The 22,673-nt window shown below is 42.6% G+C and overlaps 1 protein-coding gene across 2 annotated transcripts in view; it reads left to right on the forward strand.

The window, feature by feature from the left end:
* The first annotated feature begins 1,588 nt into the window (after nucleotides 1-1,588).
* s100b (S100 calcium binding protein, beta (neural)) overlaps nucleotides 1,589-22,673 on the forward strand; it is a 36,129-nt gene continuing 15,044 nt past the window's right edge. The window contains exons 1-2 of one of the 2 annotated variants that reach the window (XM_087988595.1): nucleotides 1,666-1,720; nucleotides 17,786-17,851. In XM_087988595.1, the coding sequence (XP_087844721.1) occupies nucleotides 17,816-17,851 (36 nt within the window). In that variant the 5' untranslated portion in view covers nucleotides 1,666-1,720; nucleotides 17,786-17,815. Of the gene's footprint in view, nucleotides 1,721-17,785; nucleotides 17,852-22,673 lie in introns of both variants that reach the window. The other variant, XM_087988596.1, reaches the window with a different exon arrangement.

The raw sequence follows: 22,673 nt of genomic DNA on the forward strand, positions 1-22,673 counted from the left end.
CCCACTGTGCCCTATAATAACTAAACTCTCACCCCACTGTGCCCTACAGTAACTAATCTCTCACCCCACTGTGCCCTACAGTAACTAATCTCTCACCCCACTGTGCCCTATAATAACTAAACTCTCACCCCACTGTGCCCTACAGTAACTAATCTCTCACCCCACTGTGCCCTACAGTAACTAAACTCTCACCCCACTGTGCCCTATAATAACTAAACTTTCACCGCACTGTGCGCTATAATAACTAGTCTCTCACCCCACTGTGCCCTATAATAACTAATCTCTCACCCCACTGTGCCCTACAGTAACTAAACTCTCACCGCACTGTGCGCTATAATAACTAATCTCTCACCCCACTGTGCCCTACAGTAACTAAACTCTCACCCCACTGTGCGCTATAATAACTAATCTCTCACCCCACTGTGCCCTACAGTAACTAAACTCTCACCCCACTGTGCCCTATAATAACTAATCTCTCACCCCACTGTGCCCTACAGTAACTAAACTCTCACCGCACTGTGCGCTATAATAACTAATCTCTCACCCCACTGTGCGCTATAATAACTAATCTCTCACCCCACTGTGCCCTATAATAACTAAACTCTCACCCACTGTGCGCTATAATAACTAATCTCTCACCCCACTGTGCCCTATAATAACTAATCTCTCACCCCACTGTGCCCTATAATAACTAAACTCTCACCCCACTGTGCGCTATAATAACTAATCTCTCACCCCACTGTGCCCTATAATAACTAATCTCGCACCCCACTGTGCTCTATAATAACTAATCTCTCATCCCACTGTGCCCACATGGACCTAAACACTCACAGCACTTTCCCTTTGCGAGGATGCACATCAATATAAGCACCTCTGCGAGAGTGATGGGCCCCAGTTTCCATAGCCTCCCCTGACAACTAAATCTCCTCACCTCTCATTGTGAATCTTTCCTGCCCTCTCTCCTTGCCCTAAGGTAGGTTGCTGAATCCTGATGCAAATTTCCAATCATGGTTCCACCAAGTATTTGGATAGGCTTGTTCCTCTACTTGGTTCTGTTTCTTCTGGACAGAAGTGAACTGTACAAGGACTGACCGGAGCTGAGAGTTTATCGTTGTGCAACAGATATTAGGTCTACCAATAATAATGGAGTTAAAAATCACACAACACCAGGTTATAGTCCAACAGGTTTAATTGGAAACACACTAGCTTTCGGAGCGACGCTCCTTCATCAGGTGATTAAAGGAGCGTCGCTCCGAAAGCTAGTGTGCTTCCAATTAAACCTGTTGGACTATAACCTGGTGTTGTGTGATTTTTAACTTTCTACATCCCAGTCCAACACCGGCATCTCCGAATCAATAATAATGGAAGATAAGTCATGGTTAGCATCAATATGAGCTCCTCTGTTTCTATTCATCAGAGACAATCCAAATTGTCAGTTTTATGGCACTGTGAGGTTCTGCTTAGGTTCCAGTGAGATGATGGGTACTTTAAAAGATTTTGCTGCATCATTTAACCTTCATTAAGTTGCAACTGATGTAGCCAGTCTGAGGGATGTGGCAAGCCTCAGGCACCGATTGGTCAAAACTGTCCGCATAGGGACTGCAGTGATTTCAATAATAGCTTTCAATTGGCAACTCAAGACAGGATAAAAGCATTTCTGTCGGACAGCAAAAAACTTGCAGTCAACTGTACGCTGAAAGTTAGCTGGAATCACACCAAGGTAAGGAGAATCAAACTGCTTCTCTGGGAAACAGCATTGATATGATGTGTGTCAATTAAGGGCAATCATATTTCAGGCGGTTAGCAGAAAATTCTGACTGGAAGTTCTTTTTAAATAAGGTCATACTTTGGGAGAATTGGAATAAAGCTACTCCTCAAGTAGATTCAGGCTTGATTCAAAACTAGCCAGAGAGAAATGTCAAAAGCTCTGTCTGAGAGGGTGGAGGAAGCAGGTTCAATCATCACCTTCGGAGGAGAATTGGGTGAAGATTTGGAAAGGAAAAATTTCCAGGCCTATGGATAGACAGTAGGAGAGTGAGATTTGTTATACTGTTCTTCTATCCTCAGAGTTAGCACACGGTGGGGATGCTGTCTGAAATGGGATCAAGACTTTCTCAGCAGAGATGCTTGGACATCACTGATAAACAAGTTCAAAAGAAAAACTGCAAATGCTGACAATCAAGATTACCAACAAACCAAAAAGGCTAGGCTGGGACCCTCACCAGATCAGTCTGAATCTGCAGAAACACAGAATAGACATTTAATTACCACCACATCCATTTCTCATTTTACAATTTTTGTTTCTTAAGCTGTGTGTTGCGACTTGTGCTTTTCAAGCTGGGGACTCCAGTCCAACTTGTTGCAAAACATACAGCTGCAAGTCTGAGGGCGAGCCCGGAGGGGGTCACAGTAATGCAGAACCAAAGTCCTTTTTCCAAGCCTTTCAAGTGTGACTGGCTCATGAAAGAAAAGCATTGCTTCTAAGTGCTAAACCCATGAGTTGTTATGAACTGGAATGTGTTACCTGAAAGGGTCATGGAAGCAAATTCAATAATTATTTTGGAAAGGGAAACGAAAATACACTCAAAATGCAGAGAGAAAGCAAAACTCGTGAGATTAATTAGTTAGCCCTTTCAAAGAGCTAATTCCAACCTGCTGAATCAAACTACCTGCTTATGTTGTCAGATTCCATTTGATTGAGTACAATATATCATTTGTAACGTACAGTGAAGACATTGAAGAAAAGTAAATGTGTTGGATATAGTCAAGATTAGAGTGGTGCTGGAAAAGCACAGCAGGTCAGGCAGCATCCGAGGAGCAGGAAAATCAACGTTTTGGGCAAAAACTGATTTTGCCCGAAATTCCTGATGAAGGGCTTTTACCCGAAACATCGATTTTCCTGCTCCTCAGATGCTGCCTGACCTGCTGTGCTTTTCCAGCACCACTCTAGTCTTGACTCTAATCTCCAGCATCTGCAGTACCCACTTCTGCCTAATGTGTTGGATACAGCAATCTTACCCATTTCTTTTTGCTGATGTGTTCAACTTCTTCGAAAGTATTGAAATGCTTCTCAGTGAAGTTGCAATCAGTACTTTTCTTTTATTACTGCCTACTCAAGGTGCTCCCTGCATGCAAATTACCACCCACAAACTTCAGTTTACAGAAAACCATTCTTCATTCGCGAGACAGTCAAAGTAAAATGAACAAGGACGCGGGTCACATGGTGCAGTTGCTATGCCAGAGTCTGTACAGCCATCAGCCTTTTAGCGACCATTTCACCACTATCTCCAACCTGAGCCTCTCTCTTCCTCTCCCCAAACCCCCACTGCCCCTCCCTCCCTGCCTAGCTTTACTGAAGGTTCAGTGAAGACACCAAGCTCACAGACAATTCTGCAAGTGCTGCTTTCAGTCAGGATAAAAGCTCTCACCGGCATGAGATTCTTCAGCACATCATTGCGGCTGGAACTCCAGTTCTACTGAGAGAATTCTGCTGAAGGTGCGGCTGTTCAGATGAGATGTTAGCAGAGACTCCATATACCTTCTCAGCTAACTTCAAATAATGTGTGGCATTATTCTGATGTAGGCAGGAAATTGTGTGTGTGCATGCCCGTGTGTGTGTATGCATGTGCATGTATGTGTGTGTATGTGTGTGCATGCGCATGTGTGTGCACGTTTGTATGTGCGCATATGTGTGAGTTCCTCAGAACAAGGTTGGCTGGTGCGCTGATGGCAATTAAGAATGTTGGGTGGAGTCTTTTAACATGGGAATACTGGTGTCCTGCAAGCTACGACACGCTTCCGGCTGACCAGGAGACTGTCCCACTCCTATTATCTGTTAGAAGCGTGTCACAAGGATTTATCAGTTGACTACCAAATTTGACCACATTATTGCGCATCTTTCACAGTCATCATGTCCTCAGTGGAACCTGAACCCAGCAGATCTTCTGGACCCAGTGGTAGGGACATTACCATTGCGACACTCACCCTTCCTTCTTGATGGATATATTTATCCCTGTATCAATATCGCAATAAGTGTCACCAGTCTTTGATTAATTGCTGTTTGTGCGAACATGCTGTGTGAAAATTGGCTGCCACATTTGCTACATTGCAACAGTGCCCACACCTCAAACACTGCTACAGAGGCTGGGAAAGCAGTCTGTGATGTTCTGAGATTGTAAAAGGTGCTATAAAAATGCAAGCTTTTCTTCCAGGGAAAGTGAGTTATGCAGTAGGCCTTGCTGATTTATTTCCCGCTTCTGCTTAATAAAATAAACTTGAATGATAGAGCTGCTGTACTGTCCCTGAGCAACGCACCGAAAACAGTTAACAACATAGCACAGCCATTTCAAGATATTCCCTTAATTCAGTAAATGTCGGTGTTGAAACATGAGTATCCATAGACAACCAGTTGGTTGCCAGTCTCTCACCAATGTATTAGTTATCAGACTGTAGTGACCAGAAATGTGGATTGTCACTGCATTAAGGCTTTATTTAAAACTGAATAAACCTGCCTTGTTTCCTTCGCATTGGATATTGGATCCTCAGGAATCTTAAAGAAAGATTGACACAAAAACAATGCTGATACAATAGTGCTCCCTGTCATCACATTAGTTCACACTAACAAATGCTCCTACTGTCCAATTTAAATTATTCAATCAAGCAATCCCTGCTGTTGTAACCATGGCAACATTGAATGAACCAGTATTTCCTGCAGCGAACAATTCTGATTTAAATATGCACAAAAGGTCAATCCACATTAAATCCACTTTGCTTCAGACTGACTGAAAGTTTAAACTGTTATATTTTGGACTTAGTTTTGAGACTGAATATTGCCTAGACTGGGTCATCTCACAAAATCAGATGATAATTATGGCAAAAGAATCCCATTTAACCCCTGCTGCTTCATCCATCCAAAGAAATGTTCATCTCACTTTACTGTAATTTTAGTTACTTTGATTTTCAAGTTTAATATCTCTGTTCCTCTTTGTCTGAAGAAAAATGTTCTTTTAACCCTGGTTTCTGAGGACATGTGGGATCAGCCTTTTGACTCCACTGCCCTGCCTCCAGTTCACGAAATGTCTTCCTTATTCCTTGACGAGAAGAAACTGGAGGCAGGATTCGAAATGTTGCCCCGCGAAAGCCCGAAGCAGTTCTTGTCTCATTTGTTCTTTAAATGTGTGGGGAGTGCTTGGTGTGCTTTGTCTATGTCAGCCCATGTAAAATATAAAACAATGAGTCAGTTTTTAGTGAGCCAGATATCTTGAAGTTTATTGACAATGCTAACTATTTGCACAGCTACAATATCATGCATAGTTCCTGTTCTGTGCTTACTGATGTTACTGTACATTACCCACACATTGTTGATTGACTGAAGACACTACACTGACTCCATAACACTGAGAAAAAGTGACTGTATGTTAAGCAAATACCTTTATAATGAATGTCACATGTCTTAATGTCATGTAAGTGTCTCAAAGGGAGAAGCCTGGCTGGTTTGGAGTCTGAAGATAAACGCAACATTTCTCTTTAATTGTCCTTGAGGAGAGATCCAAGATGGTGGCAGACTGAGTGGTCTGCTGTGCTGGGCTCTATGCCCTACCCCCCGGGGAAGGTGAACCTTTACCAATCCCTCACCAACTACCCCCAGGAGAAAAAAGTATTAATTTAAAATTACTGACTATTTGGAGCTGCTGAACTCATCTGGTACAGCTTTAAGGCCAGGATGAAGTCCAGTAAAGGAAAAGGGCATAAAGTAGCACAGCAGACAGGCATTCCCCTACTGCTCAGTCTCCCGGGACTGTCCATTTGGATCCAGCAGAACAGCAGCACTTACTCTTGGAGTTTGCCAAACTCCGAGAGTGGATTCAAGCAGCTGTTGAGCTACTGTCTGCAATGCTAAAAAAGCATGAGCAGGAAATCCAGCTGCTGGAATGAAGACTGGAGGCAGTGGAGGAGAGGACTGCGGCATCAGAGACTTTAGCAGAGATCTCGGGAGGAAGGACCTGAACGCTGGAAGACCAGGTTCGGTCCCATCAGGATCAAGTCAACGACCGAGAGAGCAAACATAGAAGAAAAAAACTTACGGCGCATGGGTCTTCCGGAATGCGAGGACCTCATCGGCTTTCTACAGATAGATCCCGAAGTTCCAGGAGTTGGAGTTGGAATCGGGCCTGGTGAACATGGAGCAGGCCCACCGGATCGCAATGCGCAGGCCCAGGCTGGACCTATGCCCCTGCGCGGTCCTCGTGCAGCTCCTGTATTATAGAGAAAAACAGTTCATAGTTGAAACAGCAAGAAGACTGGGAAGGAATTCACAGGCTTTAATGTGCAAAGGCTCAAAGATAATGTTTTTTCAGGACTTTCCAGGATCCCTAATAAAAAAGAGAAAGGACATTTGATGAAGTCAAGAAAGAATTAAGGGACCTGAACATTCAATTTTCCTTGAGGTACCCAGCCATGTTGCATTTCGCCCATAAATTTGACTCTGCAGAAAAGGTGAACGACTTTGTGAATTCTTTGAATTGAAGAACTTGAGTCGGGGTGGAAGGGGAGGGGGCATCGTTGCCGACAATGGTATGGTTTTTTTTAAATTGCCCCTTTTTTCACATCTCTCTCCCCCTTTCGTTTCTGTGGCTATTGGCTTTATACGTACAGCCTTGTTGTAAAACTAGAATTACTTTATATATCGGTGGATTGCATATTATCTAGGGCCCTTTTTTTACTGCTGTCCTTTTGATTTTGTATTGGGGGTGGCTCTAACTGTGGTTAAGATTAGTGGGAAGGGGTGATGGGCATCCGTTGTTAACTCAAAATGTAAATAAGTTTTCCTCATTTGTGAATTGCCTGAGGCTAGGACATGACCTCAGCTAGAGGGGGTTAAGATGGTAGTAAGGATTGGGAGGGGTGTCCCCTATGGGTAAGGGGGAAGATCTCTAGAGAATTGGGGGTTATTTGGGTGTTTGCTTCAGTTAAATGGAGTGATTAGTTTTTTAGTTGTAGTAGTTTTTATAGGAGTAGTTTTTAGACTTTATAGAGTTAATGTCTTTGTAGCTGATCATACCTCAGATAAGCTTTCTCCTCTTGGGAAACCACGGGCTGCCCTGGATAACCACAGCTAGTGATTTGTTCAGGTGGTGCACCTGGAATATAAAAGGGAGCCATTCTCCTATTAAAAGAAAGAAGGTGCTGTCAAGCCTTAGGAAGGAAAGGGTGGTCATTGCCCTGCTGCAGGAGAACATCTAACTGATAAAGAACATCTGAAACTGCAGCGGGGGGGGTTATGACAGGGTATTTTTCACCTCCTTCAGCTCTAAGAGTAGACGAGTGGCTATTCTGGTAAGAAGGAACCTCCCTTTCCAGGTAATGGAGCAGATAAAGGTTTATCATTCTTAAAGCCCTAATGCATGGGGATGAGTATGGAGTCTTGAATGTATAATGTCCCCCGGCGCACCCTCTTAAATTTCTAATTGATGCAGTGGCTAAATTAATGAATCTTGGGGTTTGCCGTATGATTATAGGAGGGAATTTTAATCGCCTAATAGATCCAGAGATTGACAGGGTGGCCAAAAGGCCTGGCAGGTACACCTGCGCAGTCTAAGTAGTTGGTGAGCATGTGTGATGAGTTGGGACTAGTGGATGTCTGGAGGTGTCTTCACCCTAATGGAAGAGACTTCATGTTCTACTCCAACCCATGCTAGTGCCATACGCGAATTGACATGTTTTTTTTCTGCCAACTAATAGACATTGGCGTGCAAAATTGGGAATATAGGTGTTTCGGATCATGCACCAGCGTATTTAAATGTTAAAATCAAGGGTAGTGGAATGGATGCACGTCACTGGCACATGGACCCATTCCTGTTAAGGATTAGCAAATTTGTTGAATATATCAGAAGAGAGTTCAGGGCTTTCTGGGATATCAACTCAGGTACGGCCAGTAATCCAGCAATACTTTGGGAGGCCACTAAGGCATATTTATGAGGTCTGATCATTTCGTATTCTGCGACTAGAAAGAGGAGCAGCAACAGATATTGGAGGCCTGGCTGAAGGTAGCTGAGGAAGCATATTATAATAGGCCTTCATTGGTCAAGGTGCAGCAGGTCAAGGCCCATTGGGCTGCTCTCAGCTCAATGCACACACAAGTGGCTAAAAAAAGAGGTCTCCTTTGCCAAAAAAAGACTGTTTGAATTCGGAGATAAGCCTGGTAGATATCTGGCATATTTGGCTAGGAAGAAAAAAAGCTTCCCAATCTATTACGTCTGTTAGGGAGAAGGCTGGTACGATTACCCGCAAATTGAAAAAGATCAATGTTAGGTTTAGGGAATACTTTGCAGAGCTATATCGGGTTGGAGGGGGTGAACACAAGTACAATGGGAATACAGTGCTTTTTGAAAATCGGGACCTTCCCAATATACATACGGAACAGGCTTCCCTTTTGAATGCGTCTTTAACGGTACAGGAAGTGCAGGAAGTAATAAGGCATCTCCAGGGTGGAAAACAATGGGGCCAGATGGATTCCCAACTGAATTCTATAAGGAATTCATAAACATGTTAGTGGAGCCACTTCTGGGGATGTACAAATATTCTTATACACAGGATTGTCTGCCGCCTACTCTTAGGGAGGCTAATATCTCCCTCATTTTAAAGAAAGGAAGGACCCTGAAGAATGTACTTCATGTAGACCAATTTCGCTGTTGAACGTAGATTTCAAAATTCTATCCAAGACTCTGGCTCTGGGATTGAAAAGGTCCTGCCCCGTATTATAAAAGAAAACCAGACACGTTTTGTTAAGGGCCGTAACTCCTCCAACAATATCAGGAGGGTACTGAATATAGTGCAGGTATGCCAGCAAAGATTGATCCCAGGTTTGGTGGTCTCCCCGGACTCAGAAAAGGCTGTGTCTGTTTGGGGTCCTAGAATGTTTTGGTATGGGGGGATCCTTTGCCAGATGGGTGTCAATACTAAGGCGGCAGTCATTACAAACGGTGCTAAGTCAGATAACTTTAACATTGGGAGTGGTATTCGACAGGGGTGTCCTCTCTCACCGATGTTATTCACGTTGGCATTTGAGCCTTTAGCCGAGGCTATCAGGAGGGATCCTGATATAGTGACGCCAAGGGTGGGAATGGGGGAGCATAAGACCATCCTATATGCTGATGACGTCCTCTTGTTTTTGGCCAATCCAGAGAAGTCTGTTCCTCAACTGATTCAAACAACTAATTTATTTGGCGTTTTCTCGGGTTACAGGATCAACTTTACAAATCGGAAGCCATGCCGGTAGGGAGATTAGTGGAATGCCGAACCTGGAGGATGGAATGCAGTTCCTGTTTAGATGGTCGCCAAAAAGTTTGTTTGTAATTGGGAATTTTTATTACCCCTTCCTTCCACCAGCTGTATAAAGCTAACTATGTACAACTATTGGAGAGGATAAAATAGGATTTGCAGTGGTGGGAGGGATGACCATTATTATGGTTGGGCCGAATAACCCTGATTAAAGTGAATGTTCTTCCTTGCGTGTTGTACCCCATGAGAATGCTCACGTTGTTGTTACCTAGATGAGTATTATGGAGGCTAGGGTCCTTTATTTGGTGCCACAAGCATCCTCTAATTAAATACACTAAGTTGCAGCTTTCGCAGTGTGAGGAAGGGTGGATCTTCCAGACTTGAAGAAATATCAAATATCAGGTCCCCAATGTAACATTAGTATAAGCACTCTTACTATCTGTTAGCATACGTTGGTGACTGGGTACTGGGGATTCCGGAATCGATTTGGCTTAACATTGAAGCCTTGCAGTTGAGATGCCTTCTGGTTCATTTATTATTAATGGATAAGATGAAATCCATGACCAAGCAGTGTAAGAATCCAATCATTTTAAATATGGTGAAAGCCTGGAGGATAACGAAGCAAGTCGAGGGCAATTGGTCTAAGACTTCGCCGTTTACCCCGTTGGTGGGAGCCCAAGGATTTAAACCTGCGACAATGGACTCCAGCTTTAAGGCATGGGAGAATAAGGGAATCTTCTGTCTGGGACTTCGAGGGGTAGGCCTGAAATATGGATTGTCCAATAGGGACCTTTTCCAGTACTTTCAGATAAGGGACTATATATAGAGGAAGACCACGCTCCTGGCTCAGTGTTACAAGCCGGATGTGGAGAAAAGAGTACTCCGGTGTACAGGTGCTCTCTCACTCAGTACTTTATATCGTTTACAGAAAGATCACGCCCTGGGGGACATGGAAGGACTCCATAGGATGTGGAATTGAGAGCTAGGAGAGGATATTTCATCGGAGGTTTGGGAAGATATGTGGGGAAATGTGAGGAAAATTTCAGTATGTAATAGAGCGCAGGCCATGCAATTGAAGATCTTACACAGGGCTCATATGGCACCAGAGAGGCTAGCTAAGTTCAAGAGAGGAGTACCATCAGGGTGTCCCCAATGTAACATAAGTATAGGCACTCTTACACACTGTTACTGGTCCTGTTGTAAGATCCAGAAACACTGGAGTGCTATAGTAAAGGAGCTAAAGGACATCCTGGGGATTGAAGTTAATGTGGATCCGATATTTCTTCTTCTGGGGTTGCCAAATTTGCCCTCTCTGAGGGAACACAGGAAGAGATTGTTTAACATTCTTACCCACTGTGCGAGGAAGAACATTCTAGTGGATTGGGCGTCGGAAAAGCCACCAGGTCTTATGGGGTGGTGTAGACTGGTGATGGAGCATCTCCCCCAAGACTACCTCACAACTATGGTGCACCACAAAACGGAGCAGTTTTACAAGGCGTGGTGGTCCTTTTTAAATTATATTGACACAGACTTATCAGCAATATCAGCCGTGGGAATCAGTATGGGTGCCTGTAGAGCTCCGGGAGGAGAAGACTGGGAGAAAAAGAATACGGGGACTGTAGATGGTGCTCCCAGGGATCGGAGCCTCAGTGGAGGTGTGATGAGTGAAATAAAGTAGTGAGATATTATTTAAGTTACTTGAATTTAGTTTAAGTTAATATTTATTTAATTTGTTTGTAGTTTAAGTAGATATGTTTGTTCTGGTAGAATAGTAGGTTGTTCATTACTAATAGTATCGCGTTATGACTTTGTTGTATTGTCTCTACTTTTCTGTTTTTGGTTTTATTCTTATCTTTTTGTATATAGATGTTTTGTAAAAGATTTAAAAATGTCTTCAATAAAAATATTTATTTTTAAAAAATTGTCCTTGAGAAGGTGCTGTTGGTACACCCACAATGCTGTTAGGAAGGGAGTCTGACACAGCGACAGTGAAAGAATGATGATACATTTCCAAGTCAGCATGGTGGTGGCGAGAAGGAAAATTTGTAGTTGATCAGCTTCCCATGTATCTGCTGACCTTGCCTTACTAGATGATAAGGGTCATGGATTCAGAAGGTTCTGTCAAAGGAGTCTTGGTGAGTTTCCACAGCACATTTTATAGATGATAAACACTGCAGCCACTGTGTATCAGTGACAGAGAGTGAATGTTTACTGGATGGTTGTGGATGGAATGCTAATGAAGTGGGCTGCTTTGAATACATGGTGTTGAGCTTCTTGCACATTGTTGGAACTGCACTCAACCAGGCAAATGGGGAGTATTCCATCATACTCCTGTACCTTGTAGATGGTGGACAGGCATGGTGGGGGTCAGGAGGTGAGACATGCACCACTGAATTCTGTTTGATCAAAGCTTTCTCTCATTCCACCTTTCTCAGTGTGCATTTACTCTGCGATCTACAGACTGGCTGACTGGGTTACTAGCTCACTACTTACCAAAAATATGATAAGGTTTAATTGGAGAAATATTTTAGCAATATATTGTAGAGACAATGCAGCGGACAGGTGCAGAATACAATCTGGACAGGCACTATATTCAGTCCTTCATTACTAAGTCCACACATTAGGTCATGCGTTTCAAGGATGCCTCCTCCAGACGATTTATTTTTGTTGCTTCCCCAATCCTGTCCATCCCATTAGTTCTGACAGCATTAATGTGTGAGGAGGAAACATTCAATTCTGTATTCCCAGCTGTCTCCCAAATGGAAAGCGATTGGGTTAGGAACAGCAGGACAATACTAAAGATCAATTGATTACTCATGGTTCTAGGGGACAATGGAGGCAGGTTATGGAGCCAAGGGTTATGTGAAATGGAGGAATTTAAAATAAGGATGAGGGCGTTAATTTCAGTCCAATTAGCTGAGGGATGTGGGAGGAAGAGTGGGAGGTAAAAGACGGGAAGGTGGTGAGGGGGTGGTGACGTGTGGGGCAATAAGGGGTGGGAATGAGGTGGGGCAAGGAGCAGTGGGAAATGAGGCAGTGAGGGGTATGGAAGTGAGAGGTGGGGGGTTGGAGGAGTGAGAGGTGAATGTCTGAAAGGCTTTAAACAATCAATGGACTTAAAAGTTTTCACACTAATTATTTACCAGGATATCGAAGGGCTGGATTGTTCCAGATTGCATTTCCTCAATATCACAGCACACTGAAACAGGTTTAAACTATAAATGGAATTAAAGTTTAATTATTTATTTTGTTACCTTGTCCTGTGGTCATCCATCAGTTGTCCCCTCCACAATTGAAATAATTAGATGGAAATCTCACCCAAGACAACGGGGGCAACTACAGAGTAAACTTTGAATTGCACTTTACCATTTAAACTCTAATGTGAAATCTCACCCAATTCCTGCGCCAACTCACATCAATCTGATTGACTTCCAGACCGAACCTGCAAGGGACACCACATCACACTGTTTCCATGCACCACACGTTCAGATCAGTTAAAATTCCCCTCACAGACAAACACTGCACAAGATCTCACTAATAGCAATAAAAAAAGACTTGCATTTATATAGCACCTTTCACAACATCAGGCTGTCCTGAATAACAATATAGCAATTGAAGTACATTTTGAAATACAGCCACTGCAACCAAATTGTACTCAGGAATTTACACAAACTGTAATGTGATAATGACCAGTACATCATCTGATTTTTGTGATGTCATTGGATGATAAATATACTCTCCTTCTCTTGTTTGAAATAATGTCTGAGGGGCATCTGCATCCACCTGACAGGACAGTCAGGACCTTACGTTAGCTCCTTATCTGAAGGGCAGCCCTCCCACAGGACTGCCCTGGAGTGTCCACCCCAACATTTAATGTACAGACATACACATTAGGAGGCGGAGTAAGCTAAGAAATTGTTTCCGTTAGGCCGGGAGACTAGGACCCGTGGGCACAGCCTTAAAATTAGAGGGGGTCAATTCAGAACAGAAATGCGGAGACATTTCTTCAGCCACACAGTTGTGGGCCTGTGGAATTCATTGCCGCGGAGTGCAATGGAGGCCGGGACGCTAAATGTCTTCAAGGCAGAGATTGATAACTTCTTGATGTCTCAGGAATTAAGGGCTACGGGGAGAATGCGGGTAAGTGGAGTTGAAATGCCCATCAGCCATGATTAAATGGCGAAGTAGACTCGATGGGCCGAATGGCCTTACTTTCACTCCTATGTCTTATGGTCTTACAGCCGTGAGGACCTGCTCGGACATTCGATGAGATTGTGGTTATGTTTTGACATGGCCTATCAACTCCAGATGACCTTGGACTGCAATGTCTTACAGGAATACATCTACCTCCATCTTAAAGATATTCAATGACCCCTACCCCCACCTCCACTACCTTCTGAGGCAGAGAGTTTCAAAGTTGCACGATCCTCTGAGCTTCTGGATCAAGAAAAGAGACAATAAGAAATGCTTGTTCTGGTTTTATGCCTGGTAATGTGGTAACATCCTTGACAAAATACTCCTGATGAAGAGCTTATGCCCGAAACATCGATTCTTCTGCCCCTCGGATGCTGCCTGACCTGCCGTGCTTTTCCAGCACCACACTCTCAACTCCGATCTCCAGCATCTGCAGTCCTCACTTTCTATGATACTCAATACACTACAACATTCCTCAGAGATTTTCACTTGTCAGAATATGAGGAAAAATGACACTTCTGCTCGATCTGGTGAATCATTTCTTTGTAAATGATCAGGGACATTGGTTTTGTTCGCTCCTCACTTGATTGGTAATGTTATGGTCCGTTTTCATTGAAAACACTGATAAAGTCAGACATCATTCACCTGAATTTAGATAGCCTTTTGAAAGGTTTCTTTTATTTCAGGGTGTTCTAAAGGAAATTGACTTTAGAAGTTTATGAATCAGGCTATTGTTTAAAGAGGTGTCGTACACGAGGCTTCTTTTTAGGGTGTAAACAGAAGAGGTTCTGACAAGCCCCAAATCAGTTAATCTACTACATGAAACAGATTGGAATTGAAAACACTTGTTCATGAATTAACCTTTAAGCACATAAATAATTCTTTGAACTTTGAACTCTGTCATGTTCGTTAAAAATCACACAACACCAGGTTATAGTCCAACAGGTTTATTTGGAAGCACTAGCTTTTGAAGCGCTGCTCCTTCATCAGGTGTCTGTGGAACAGGATCATAAGACACAGAATTCATAGCAAACGATTACAGTGTCATGCAACTGAAATGACATATTGTGCAAACCTAGATTGCTGTTAAGTATTTCATCTTTTAGCATGGGTTGCAGGTTTCAGTTCATTAATATGTAAATTCCAGAACTTCTTTTAAGTCACATTCTCGAGATAACTAAAGGTTTTGTAAAAAAAAGGTGACATCTCAGCTTAGACAATGCATTAAAGGTGTGAGGCTAGGAAAGTGCCTGTATCACAATCTTGAGTCAGACTGCTTCTATTTCCAAAGTGGGTATTTATAAAATGTTATATGGATTGACTGCCTGTAGATTGTATGCTTTTTGCGCAAAATAGAAAGTGTGTGCGCTCATGAGAGAGAGAGAGAGAGAGAGTGTGTAACTATGTGCATGTGACTGTGTGCATGTGAATGTGAGTGCGCATGAGAGAGTGTGTGTTTGTTTGTGGGCATGCTTGATAGAGTGTGTGTGAGTGTGACAGAGTATAAGCCTTTGAGAGGTTGTATGCTTGGATGTGAGTGTAGGGGGTGTATGTGTAAGTGTATGAGAGAGTGCGTGTGTATGATGGAGTGTATGTGAGCATGTAAGAATTTGTGTGTATGTGTGCGTGTATGGGTCTGTGTGTATGAGAGAGTGTATAGTGTAGTGGGGTCACCTGTAGTGTGACATGAACCCAAGGTCCCGGTTGAGACGATTCTCATGGGTACCAAACTTGGCTATCAGCCTCTGCTTGGCCTCTCTGCGTAGTTGTGTATCCCAAGGTCCACCTTGCAGGATGGTCACCCGAAGATCCGAGGCCAGGTTTCCCTGCCCACTAAAGTGTTCCCCAATTGGGAGGGAACATCACTGTCTGGCAATTGTTGCACAGTGTTGCACATCCATTGTCATAGCGTCTGCTTGGTCTCGCCAATGTACCATGCCTTGGGGCATCCTTGCCTGCAGCAAATGAGATAGACAACTTTGGCTGAGCCAAATGAGTAGCTGCCTCGTACATGGTGGGTGGTGTCCCCATGTAATAGTGGTGTCCATGTTGATAATATGACATGTCTTGCAGTGGTTGCCATGACAGGGTTTTACAGTGTTATAGTTGATGTTATGACTTTGGAAATAGAATGTGTCTGACTCAAGATTGAGATACAGACAGACTCTAACCTCACAGCTTTTATGTATTGTCTGAGCTGAGATGTCACCTTTTTTATACAAAACCTTAAGTTATCTCTAGAATATGACTTAAAAGAAGTCTTTTAAAAAAAGTGAAAGCTGCTTTGCACACATCTCCTCTAAACCTTCTGTCCATTACCTTAAATCTTTGCCCCTGGTCATTGAAGGGAAAAGTTTCTTCCTTTCTATACCCCTCATGATATTATGGGTAAAATTGCCAAAGTCCCAAAAGACTGCTCTCTCCTTCAAGAGAAAGAATTGACTGGTGGTGAATGTATTTGGAGCATCACCATACTTCAGGCAAGAGGTGAGATTGAGAAGGCAGGACCTTCATGGTAACTTCAGCCTGTGTCAGGAATTGAACGTGTGCTGCTAGTATAGTTTTGCATTGTAAACCAGCTGGCCAGCCAACTGAGCTAACCAACTATGTCATAACTGTGTGCATCTTTAATCTTTATGTGATATCTTGTTGAATGCTTTCTGTATATCCAGATACACCATACTAATGGTTCCCCCTTATCCACACTGCTTGTTACATACCCAAACCTTTTTGAAATTTTGGCTAGGCATATTTTTGTTATTTGCTGCATAGACATCTCTTTGACAATGTAAGTTATTATGTGAAAGATGAGCATAAGACCAAAAGGAGCATAAGTAATCTATTCTACCCTTTAAGTCTAATCTGCCGTTCAATGAGATCTGGCTTATCTGATAATCCTCAATTCCACTTTCCTGCATTATCCCTTTAACCCTTCATTCCCCTTATTGATTACAAATCAAGCTATCTCACCTTGAATACACTTTGTGACTCAGCGCTCTGCAATAAAGAATTACACAGATTCACTCCCCTCTCAAGAAGGAATTCCTCCTCATCATTGTGTTTAATACTCTTAGACTATGCTTTCTGGTCTTAGACTCTCCCACAAGATGAAACAATCTCTCTGTATCTATGTTGCTAAGCACCTCAAGAATCTTAAATGTTTCAATAAGGCCACCTCTCATTCTTCTAAACTCCAAAGAACACAATTCCAACCTACTCAACCTGTCCTCAGAAGATTATTCTTCCATATGCAGGATCAACCTCCTCTGAACTGTCTCCAATGCCAGTATTTCTTTCCTTAGATAATCAGACCAAAATTAATCACAGTATTCCAAGTGTGGTCTGTCTATTGTTTGTATAATTTTAGCAAGACTTCCCTATTTTATACCCCATTCCCTTTGGGCTCTTATCAAATAGCATTATGTGCAGTTGCTTAATGAATGCATTTTGCAAATCCAAATATATAATATCTACTGGTTCTTCTTTATCTATCTGGCATGTTACTTGGTCAGATAACTCTAATAATTTTGTCAGGCATAAAATCATGCTAACTCTGCTCTGTTATAATATGCATTTCAAAATGTTCTGTTACTCCATCCTTTATTATAGACTTTACCATTTTCCCAAGTTCAGATGTTAAGCTAACCGAACTGTCATTACCTCTAAGTTTGTCTCCCTCCCTTTCTGACGAAGGGTGTTCCACTGGCAGTTATCCAATCCTCTGAAACATTTTTCAAAAAGTAACAATTCTTGGAAGATTACTACAAGTGCATCCATTATTTTGGTAGAAATTCCTTTAAATTTCAAGGATGTAATCCATCAAATCCTGGGGACTTATTAGCCTTTAGACTCATTAGTTTCCCTAGTATTTTCTCTCTAGCAATAGCTATAGAGTTTATTTCCTTCCCACGCCCTGCCTTTTAGCCCCTTCCTTATTTCGTATTTTTGACATTCTGTTAGCATCCTACACTGTGAAAAGTCATGCAAAGTATTGGAACAATGTCTCTACCATTTTCTGGCTCCCCAGTTTTATTTCCCAAATCTCTTCTCCTAAGGGGCCAACGTTCACTCTTCCTTTTTATATACTTAAAGAAGCTCTTACTATCCATTTCTACATTGCTTACTAATTCATCATTTACTTTCATTGTTTATTTTCTCCCTCTTTTTCTCAGTCACCTTATGTTGGCTTTTATAACTTTTCATACCCACTGGTTTACCATGAATGGTTGCCACATTGTATGTTTTTTGTCTTTCAATTTAATTCTATCGTTAACTTCCTGAGTTAACCATGGTCGGTTTATCCCCTTCCTAGAATTGGAGCTTGTGGAGCATTAACACCAGCATGGACCAGTTGGGCCAAATTGCCTGTTTCTGTGCTGTAAGTACTTTGTAACTGTTTCCCACAGATATGACACAGACATGCATTCCCTCAGGAAAGTTGTTAAGGACATTGAACCTCTTCCTCAAATTGCCACCTTATGCCGTAGCACTGTTTGCACTTACTGGTCACTCACTTCTTGATCAAAAACTTAACTTCAAAGTGTAGTATTAGAAACATTAAACAGGTTACTCCCTCCACAGTACTGCCAAACTTTCTGCAATACTTCGTGTTTATTTCAGTTCTCCAGATGTTATTCGGTATGTGGTCTCACCAACACCCTCTGTAACTGATGCATACATAACATCCTCACCTTCATGTTCAATTCCTCTTGCAATAAATGATAGTATCTCAGTAACCTTCCTGAACATGTATTGTTCCAACCTTTTGGACTTACAGCTCCTAAATCCCTGTGCACGTTGGAATTCTGCAGGTGTTAGATATTGTAAGTAATTCTTCGCTTTTTCATTCATCTCACCAAAGTAAATAATTTCACTTTCTGGCATTCTACTATAGCTGTCAGATTTTTGCCCATTCACTTATTTATATTCACTTGTAACTTCCTTATGTCTTCTTCACAACAAACTTTCCTACCTATCCTGGTGGCATCTGTGCATTTTGTTCCCATGCCCTCATTTCCCTTCTCTAATTCAATGATGTAAATTGTAAAAGGTTCCAGCACAGACTCCTTGCAGTAGTACACTCATCACATCCTGCCAATCAGAAAAGACACATTTATGCAAACTCTCTGTTTTCTGCTGGCCAGCTAGTCTGTCAGTTGCACTGTGTTCCCTTCGACATCGTGAGCTTTTGCTCTCCCACAATAACCTTTGCTGTAATACCTTATCAAATGCCTTCTGGAAATCCAAGTAGGTTATGTCTACAAGTTTCCCTTTATCTACAGCTCATGTTACTCCTTCAAAGAACTGCAATACATTGCTTAAGCATGATTGACCTTTTATGGAGTTATGTTGACTCTTCCCAATTACCTTGAGTTTTCCAAAATGTGCAGTTATAATCCCTTTAACGACCAAACCCAACACCTTTCCCATGACTGACATCAAGCGAACCAACTTAAAGTTTCTGTTTTCATCCTCGCTCCCTTTTAGAATGGTAATATTTTCTACTTTTTGGTCTGATGGAATCTTTGCTGAATCTAGGAACTTTTGGAACATTAACACCTACAATGCTACTAGTTCATTAACCACCTCTCTTAAGACCTAGGATGAAGTCTATCTGGACCTGAGATATATCAGGCCACAGCTCCATCAGTTTGATAAGTACGTCTACCCTGTGACCATGGTTCCACTAAGTCCCAGTCCCTTCTAAGTTCTGATTTACAGCTACTACTGGAATTTTCTTTTTGTATTCTCTAAAGTTGATACAGAAGCAAAAAATTTGTTCATTTCATCTATCATTTTCTTATTCTCTATAATTAACTTCCCATTCTCACTCTTAAGAGGGCTCTCACTGTACTAATTCTTTTCCCTTTTAAATATCTGTCGAACAGTAATCCTGCTGTCTCACTGGGCTAGTGCAGTAGAAGTTAAGCCTGCTATGATCACAAGTCACCACAAAAGTTAAAGATTTAATCAAAGTATACAAAATGTCCCCAATTTACCTGTCTTTATTAACCTGTCTTTAACCAGGTTAACTTAAAGTAAATCCAAGGTGACTGCACTAAACAAGAACAAAGAACAAATATAAACACAGCACAGGAACAGGCCCTACAACAATCCAAGCCTGCACCGACACATTTTGCCCTTCCATACTAAAACTGTCTTCACTTACAGTATCTGTATCCCTCTATTTCCATCTGAATTATGTGTTCATCTTATTATTTATTTCAAATTAATAGGTTCCAGCTATAGGTAAAATCTATGAACTGTCGACATATAACTCTACGAGTTAAAACTTATAGAACTTGCCCACACGAACAGATACAGACAAAACTAAATTGGTGTTGAGGGTGGAGAGAAAAACTGGGAAGGCAGTTCAATAGCTGCTACCTGCAGCGTTCACTGAGATGATCCATAACTTACTGCTCCACACCCTCTCATATCCATGTATTCATTGGAAACAAAGAGTGGCTGGTTCACAACTGACCATGTCTCTGACTTATTGGGTAAAAGGAACAACTTACAGCAGTGAGTGAGGAGGAAAAAACAGACCTTCTTCAGACTCTAGATATTTTTGACTGCAGCGTGAAAGAGAGCACTTCCCTTTCCAGCAAACATAAGGTTTCTGGCTGTACCATTCACAATCACAATCTATTCTGCTAGCTAGCAGCCAATCACAGATACCAATCATTGTTGGCAGGCAGAAGGCTTTTGTTGTCAACAACTGGTCACAATACCACAGACTGATTGGCTGCTCAATCTCCCTTTGTACACACCCACTTGGTGCCAGTGTAGCTGCAGGAACAAACAGCAGTTTGGACAGTACATAGTGTGGAGTCGCTGACTTCTTCAATCCTTGGATTAAAAACAGTCCTGTTACCATTTTGGTCCACAATCAAAGACACAAAATGAAAAAGAAACTGGCTTTACACAGGAGAAATGTTGGGTGTTAAGTTGGCAGCAGATTGATGGCAGAATGTGCTTCCTGATAGTAAGCTTTGAGGGTACCTTTTTAATGTTAACATCTCAGGTACCCTCATTGAAATGCAATTTCACCTTATATTGCACCTTTAGAATTAAGTACACGGCGAACAAGAAACACGTGATTGGTCTGAGTAGGAACTGCTTTTCTTGTCTGGGGACATCTCTTGGAACAGGGGAGAGGAGGCATTGATGCATTGAGTTTGGATAGTGGCTGTGACAGAAGGTGGCAGAACTGACAGAGTAAGGGAGGGAGGGAGCTGTCGGATATATGAAGGCTGGCGAGAGAAAATCAGAACATAATCAGGGTGTGTGCGGACCCAGGACACCGAAATCCATTTGTAAAAGGATGACCACATAAAGTTCCAAATTGAGAAGTGCTGAATCCCAAATTCACAAGAGCTGAACTCTTTTCCATGCTACATATTAATTGTAGATATTGACAAGTGACATGAAATTTCTGAGGTGTTAGCAAGTGATTGCTGATGATGAGATCTTGGTCAGTTCAGTTAGGAAAGGGTCATAAGAAATCACTAGAGAGTCCACGTTTTGGTCTATCCGTCAGTCAGGATTTTCACCAACAGTATATGGATAGAATTACAGGAAGCATTCTTGGTATTCCCAATGATTTTGCAGTGATGAACAAAATCAATGAAAAGCATGATTGAAATCATCCTGTCATGGGAGAAGATTTGTAGCTCGGGTGCTCGTTGTTGTGGTTCTGTTCGCCGAGCTGGAAATTTTTGTTGCAGACGTTTCGTCTCCTGTCTAGGTGACATCCTCAGTGCTTGGGAGCCTCCTGTGAAGCGCTTCTGTGGTGTTTCCTCCGGCATTTATAGTGGCCTGTCCCTGCCGCTTCCGGAAGGAAACACGACAGAAGCGCTTCCCAGGAGGCTCCCAAGCACTGAGGATGTCACCTAGACAGGGGACGAAACGTTTGCAACAAAAGTTTCCAGCTCGGCGAACAGAACCACAACAACATCCTGTCATGTCTGAATCACAAAATCACAGAATTGTTACAGCGCATAAAGAGGCCATTTGGCCCATCGTACCCATTGCATCACATCTCAAAATCAAAGTCATTGGCTAGTGCCAATCTCTTGCTTTTTCCCAAAAATCCTTGGACATCATTTCTATTCAAATAATCATCCAGGGGCCTCGTGAGTGTCTCAACTGAATTACTTCCACCACACTTCCAGGAAGTGCTTTTCATACCTTAACCACTCACTGAGTGAAAATGGTTTTTAATCACACCAACCTTTCTCCATTTACATATGACTCACATAATGATAAGGCCTGCCACTCATTAATGACGATGGGTTGAGGCCTTTAAGTGGTCATTCGTTGGTCGCTTAACAAGCCTTGACAGCTGGAGAGGCGGGAACTCTAACGACAGGGCTGCCCAGCAGACCGAGCTCCAGGGTTTCAAACAGAAATTGTCATGTTGACATTCCAGTGTCAGGGCTGGGGGAGCGCTGCACTGTCAGAGTGGGCACTTTCTGGATCAGACTGACGTCCCGACTGCCTGCACAACTGGATGTGAAAGAGCTTGTGGCCATACTTCAAAGGGAACAGGGAAGTTATCCCCAGTGTCCTGACCTTTATCCCTCAATCAACAGCACGAGACAGATTACCTGGTCATCACCACATTGCTGCTTGTGGGATCTTGCTGTGCGCACACATGACTGGTACATTTCCTGCATTGCAACAGTGACTGTGCTTCAGAAGTGCTTCATTGGCAACAAAACACTGTGAGGTATGGGAGAGGGCCTTTACAAATGCGAGTCTCTCATTCGTTCGCCACCTCTCTCTGGGAACTTGTGCCCTCATTACCAGGAGCTGTCCTGGTGACTGCTTTGAATGGGAGAGTATCCACCAAGGCTTCTAGCAGTCTTTCCTGTCCTGTTTGATAGAGGTGGACTTATCACTGCTATCTTTGTGAGAGCAACTGCACCCATGGCCTCTGCAAGCTGATGAAAATGTTTCTGTTGTCAGTTAATGCTGACAATTTTAAAGTGGTACTGTCACCATTGACAGTGCAGATGTGAGTTTGTCACCAGGCAGTGACTGGATCATGATGGAACCCAGGCTCTTTCACTTTTCCCCTCTCAAGAGCATTGATTTTATCCTTTAGATTAGATTCCTTTAGATTACTTACAGTGTGGAAACAGGCCTTTCAGCCCAACAAGTCCACACCGACCCTCCGAAGAGCAACGCACCCA

The sequence above is a fragment of the Chiloscyllium plagiosum genome, unplaced genomic scaffold (genome assembly GCF_037043375.1).
Source record: "Chiloscyllium plagiosum isolate Xiang-an unplaced genomic scaffold, Cpla_swu_hap1 HiC_scaffold_7, whole genome shotgun sequence".
NCBI lineage: Eukaryota > Metazoa > Chordata > Chondrichthyes > Orectolobiformes > Hemiscylliidae > Chiloscyllium > Chiloscyllium plagiosum.